The sequence below is a fragment of the Aethalodelphis obliquidens genome, unplaced genomic scaffold (genome assembly GCF_003676395.1).
Source record: "Aethalodelphis obliquidens isolate GAN/ISIS:26980383/991018 unplaced genomic scaffold, ASM367639v1 scaffold15, whole genome shotgun sequence".
In the NCBI taxonomy this organism is placed as follows: Eukaryota; Metazoa; Chordata; class Mammalia; order Artiodactyla; family Delphinidae; genus Aethalodelphis; species Aethalodelphis obliquidens.
The window spans coordinates 32,089,357-32,095,356 of NW_020837959.1; the positions used below are offsets into that span (position 1 = coordinate 32,089,357).

The window sequence follows — 6,000 nt, forward strand, 5'->3', positions numbered from 1 at the left end:
ACTCAGTTCTATTTGCAAGACGTTGGCTCCACAGACAATACTTGGATATATATTTTCAAAGTCTTAGCCTTCTCTTTCTTAAATTACAAGGGAGACTACCTTCAACACGTGGGTCTCTAAAACTGAATATGATGATGATTATACTCTGTGTTCTTCCACACACAGTAATTACTCAATAGAAGTTTAGTCTCCATAAGACATTTCATAACAGTGGAAACTTACCTTTAAAAATACAAAGCTTCTATGCGTGACTCATAAAGCAACTACAAAACAAATCTCCTTATGAGCATGTCTACCGTGAATGGTATATTACACCCATAATTGTTCAATTCACTGTTAATTATTACTCAGAAATTCATGTTTATGGCTCTGTTTCACCTGCTATATGAAAACATATTCCTGATATATTGTTCTTTAACTTCCTGGATCAATATACTCTGGCCTAGCCTTATAAGTGCCTAAGTAGTCTTTTCTTCCTAAATGACTAGTTAACGATAAATGGAGAATTGAAAACAGAGAAAGAAAACTTATGCTAATTATTCTCTTTCTGTGCTTCCTTTGGTCCTGAACTATAGATCAAACACTATAACCCAGATTGTCTCTTATGGATTGGTGGAGGAGAGTTAAAAGTACTACTTTTAGAACCGAGTATTACTTTAATGACAGTTAGTAGTGATATCTCAAATGTTAGCTTTTAACATGTTTATCACGATTTCATTTTAGTGCATGTTTGCGCTAACCTTTCTAGGCATTGAATAAATTGTATCGATGGCTAAATTGGCAAGTTGTGGATGTGATATTGTTTTATTTTGTAAGAAAATGATAAAATTTATATTCAGTTCTTTAAAGAGCTTTTATTGTATAAGCTAAAGAAACATTTACAAATTAACCAGTTAATGTAAGTATTCTTTACAATTAAAATCCACACCCAGCAAAAAGTAACAGGAATGATCAAGGAACATAATCACTTAGTCATCTTTTTGGATGGATCATCGAATGTTTAAATTTCGAATTAATGAAGGACAAAAGGAAGGGAGGTAACATTTACTGAGCTCCTCCTGTGTGCCAGAAGCTTTTTATATATGTTACTTCATTTAATTTTCACAACTACCCCTTGATGTTCACATTAATATCTACATTTTACAGACACATTTACCATGAGAAGAGAAATCAGGCTGACGTGTAGTCAAAGCCCAGGATAATTCTACTCTATTTGAAATGCCGTTGGCTCAGAGTCAGGGTGATGGTAGATAGAAATGTGATCTAACCTGTTGTATCTGACTTGTTGATTGTATTGTATGGCATCACATCCTTTCATTCACGTCATCAGGGTACAGCTACAGCATCTCACAAGCCATAATTAAAATTCGGAAAGCACCTTAACTTTTCACATTAGAAGATAGTTGCTTCAATGAAGAGCAAGACTTCATATCCTGTGAAATATTAGTTCAGAATCTACTAAAATAGTATACAATAAATATATGAGACACAGACAGCTTTAAAGCCTTCAGATGTTTAGCACACAAAATATTTTTTTTTTGTTTAATTCCATAATTGGCATAGTTCTTGTGATTACTGTTGCTGTAATTAAGGGAGTCCTAATTTTTGTCAAAATTCAGCATATTTTGAGAAATGTTATTTCTCACTTCAAAGATAATTTTCAACATAAAAATGTGTTAAATATAAGACAATACTAGTAATAGCAAACATTTAAAAAGCATTTTTAACAATGTATAGGAATAGTGCTATATATATTACAAAGGTTATATCATTTAATCCTCTGAATAACCATGTGAATTAGGTGCTGTTGGTGCCACTCTCATTTCACAGATGAGAAAATTGGCTATAGGGTCCAATACCATAGCTATTAGCTAGCCACAAGTGGCAATGAAAATTAATATTAATTTAATTCAAATAAAATTAAAATTTTAGTTCCTCAGTAACACTAACCATATTTCAGATGCCCAATAGGCACATGTAGCTAGCAGCTACCATATTGGACAATGCAGATAGGGAATTTTTTTTTTTATTATGAAATATTTCAAGAGAGAAACTATAACAATGTATCTATCACCCAGCCTCAACAATTATCAACTCATTAAAAGCCTTCCTTTTAACCACTATTCTACACTTTTTTTTTTTTGGTTTCTCTTCGTTAATTATATTAGTTAAAGAAAAATTATCCCTTATTCAGATTAGAACATAGGGAGGCAGTATAACATAATGGTTAAGAGTATGGAATTAGAAAGCAGACAGATCTGGATTCAAATTTTGGCCATTACAATTTTCTCCTGTAGCTGGCTATTATTTTTCTTTATATTAAACATTTTCAGCTTTCCTAGTTCTTAGTAAAATAACTATTTAAATAAACTTACTTGAAGGTAACTGTGAAAGAGGTAATTTTTTCCACAGGCCTTTTATATATCCTTGCTCCAAGATTACAAGGGTAAGACAAAACACTATACAAAATTTTAAATATATCAAATATATAATATGGAAAGAAAAGGTTCTCTTTGCGGTTCTTTCCTCAATTTCCTTAAGATAAGCAAGTCTCCAGTGAATGATGAGACATAATTTCTATTGCTCCCAACAGCTATTTATAGAACTATTTAATTAATTCACTGAATTGATTTATTAATGCCAGTTATGAATATTCTAAATATTAATTTTAACTTTAAAATTAATCTACAAATAAATTGTTACTCATGTTGACATTTAAAACATAAATGTGATTTAAAATTACTTCATTATATTGTCAAAAAATTCTGATCAGGAATAAAGTTTTGGACCAATTATTTTGGTGGGGTAGAAACGAGAGGAAAAGATAACTACTCTGATTTATCAAAAAGAACACTCACAGTTTGGAGTTAATTACCAGCAGTTTTATATTTTTGGTTATATATCTTAGGAAACCTGAATTTAATAGCTATCTTTTCCAATAACTATATTTTTCAATAAACTACCTTTTCTAATTCCTTAATTTAAGAATTTTCTCTCCCATCTAATTCTTTGCTTCTACCTTTATAAATTGGTTGATAATTTATCTACTTACTTATTCTAAATAATCTTAAAATCTAATAACAAGCCAACTAACTAAGCATCCATGAATTAAAACCTCTTTATATAGAATCATTCTTCTACTGTTATTTAAAAAGATTAAAATGATCATATAGATGAACAGGTAAAGAATTTGAATGATTATTCAGTGGAGCAAGTCTTTTGGATAAGGTGTCATGTAAGAAAACAATTTCAATCTAAGGAAGTGAAAGGAATTTATTTACATTGAGGTAATTCATGGTTTACTTCATGTAAAGGGTCAGTGGAAGAAACGCCTAAAAATTCCTTGGTAAAGTCAACATGAATCTAAGTAAATTTGTACATTTTATCTGTTTGTGAACACCTTAATGTGATGTGACTTAGTTTTTCTAAGAGAAATTGAACTCATTACATTTAAGACCCCCTTCGTTATTTCAATATTTTCTTCACAATTTCCAACCTGAATTCGTCTATAGCAGTATTGTGCTTACAATGCCTTTATTACTCAAATAAAAGATTTGTAGATGGTTTACCTGACGTCTTTCTCAAGTTGGGTAATACACTCCTTCAGTGAATCAATCTTAGAATCTCTCTGACGCACTGATTCAATGAGATACCTGTAAGGTTGTTGAGTCTGGTTTAACAGAGAATTGGCCCTGTCAAGCTAAAGAAAAACAGATTTCATTAAAGTCTAGACAATTTTATAAGAACCTAAAATTGTTCAAAATGTTCTAGCACGGATACAGTACACCAACTCTCCCTTATATGAATTACTCTGAAAAGCTCTTCCTGTATAATTCGAAGGTTTTAAAAATTATTAATCAACATAACTATTCTTTAGCTAAAAATGAAACTTTTATTTGAACTTTATTTCTACTCAAAATAATATAATCACAGGATAATTTAGTAATTTTTCATGTCTTCATACTCCCTTCCATCTTTACTTATGTACCTAAACCACTATGTATAATTTACATACCTAAATCACTATGTAAAATTAAAATTTTAAACAATTATGTTTAAAATATAAACAACATAAAATTTACCATTTTATCCAATTTACAGTGTACAATTCAGGGGCATTAAGTACATTCTTGATGTGTAACCATCACTAGTATCTATTTCCAGAACATTTTCATCAACCCAAACAGAAACTCTATACCCATTAAGCAAAAACACTCCTCTTATCCCCCATTTCCTGGAAACCCCTATTCTCTCTGTCTGTATGTATTTGCCTATTCCAGATAACTCATGTAAGTGGAATCATATGATATTTGTCATTTTTTGTCTGCTTAATTTACTTATTGTAATGTTTTCAAGGTTCACCCAGGTTGTACCATGTATCAGAACTTCATTCCTTTTTATGGCTAAATAATATTCCAATGTATGTTTATAGTATATTTTGTTTACTCATTCATCTGTTGGTGGATACTTGTGTTGTTTCCACTTTTTGGCTATTGTGACCAATGTTGTGGTGTATAAATATCTGTTTCGAGTCCCTGTTTTTAATTCCTTTGGGTATCTACCTAGGAGCGGAGTGGAATTGCTAGGTCATATGATAATTCTATATTTAACTTTTTGAGGAACTGCCAGCTGTTTTTCATAGTGGCTGCATCATCTTACATTCCTACCAGAAATGGACTTGGTTCCAATTTCTCCACATCCTCGCCAACAAAGTTATTTTATGTGCCTATTGGCCATTTGTATATCCTCTTTGGAGAAATGTCTGTTCAGGTCTTTTGCCCATATTTTAGTTAGGCTGTCTTTTTTTTTTTCTTTTTTTTGCTGTTGAATTGTAGGAGTTCTTTATATATTATGGATATTAAGCCCTTATTAGCTGTATGATTTGCAAATATTGTCTCCTATTCTGTGGGTTGTCTTTTCACTATCTTGATACTGCCCTTTGGATCACAAAAGTTTTTAATTTTGATGAAATCCAACTTACCTACTTTTCTTTTGTTGTCCATACTTTTGGTGTCATTTTAAAGAAACCACTGCCAAATCCAAGGTCATAAAGATATTCTCCTATGTTTTCTTCTATGAGTTTTATACCTTTCTTTTTGAAATTTAGGACTTTGATCCATTTTGAGTTAATTTTTGTATATAGTGTAAGACATGGGTCTAATTTCAATCTTTTACACATAGATATCCAATTTTACCAGCACCATTTGTTGAAAAGACTGTCTTTTCTCCATTGAGTGGTCTTGGCAACCTTACTGGAAAAACCATTAACCATATATGTGAGATTTACTTCTGGGCTCTCTATTCTATTCCATCAGTCTTATATGTCTATCCTTAAGCCAGCACAACACTGTTGTGATTACTGTAACTTCACAGTAAATTTTAAAATCTGAGTTTTTCAACTTTTGTTTTTTAAGATTGTTCTGGCTATTTGGGGTCACCTGAAATTCCACATGAATTTTAGAATGGGTTTTTCTATTGCTGCAAAAACATGCCTTTGGGATTCTGATACAGACTGCACTGAATCTGTAAGCTGTTTTGGGTGGTACTGTTATCTATCTTAACAATATTAAGTCTTCTATATACAGATGGCTAACAGGCACATGAAAAGATGTTCAACATTGCTAATCATCTGAGAAATGCAAATCAAAATCACAGTAAGATACCACCTCACACCTGTCAGAAGAGCTATCACCAAAAAGACCACAAATAACAAATGTTGGAGAGGATGTGGAGAAAAGGGAACCCTCGTGCACTGTTGGTGGGAATGTAAATTGATACAGCCACTATGGAGAACGGTCTGAAGTTTCCTTTAAAAACTAAAAATAGAACTACCATATGATCCAGCAATCCTATTCCTGGGCATATATCCAGAAAAGATGAAAACTCTAAATTGAAAAGATACACACACCCCAATACTCACAGTAGCATTACTTACAATAGGCAAGACATGGAAGCAACCTAAGTGTCCATCAACAGATGAATGGATAAAGAAGATGTGGT

General features: G+C 31.8%; 1 protein-coding gene across 5 annotated transcripts in view; it reads right to left on the minus strand.

Annotated features, from left to right (window-relative positions):
• The window catches only part of PIBF1 (progesterone immunomodulatory binding factor 1), a 213,458-nt gene that overhangs the window by 31,447 nt on the left and 176,011 nt on the right, over window positions 1-6,000 (minus strand). For 3 of the 5 annotated variants that reach the window (XM_027116085.1, XM_027116086.1, XM_027116087.1), the window contains one exon: window positions 3,570-3,700. In XM_027116085.1, coding sequence (XP_026971886.1) covers window positions 3,570-3,700 — 131 coding nt within the window. Of the gene's footprint in view, window positions 1-1,268; window positions 1,434-3,569; window positions 3,701-6,000 lie in introns of those variants that run through there. The other 2 variants (XR_003434692.1, XM_027116088.1) reach the window with 2 other exon arrangements.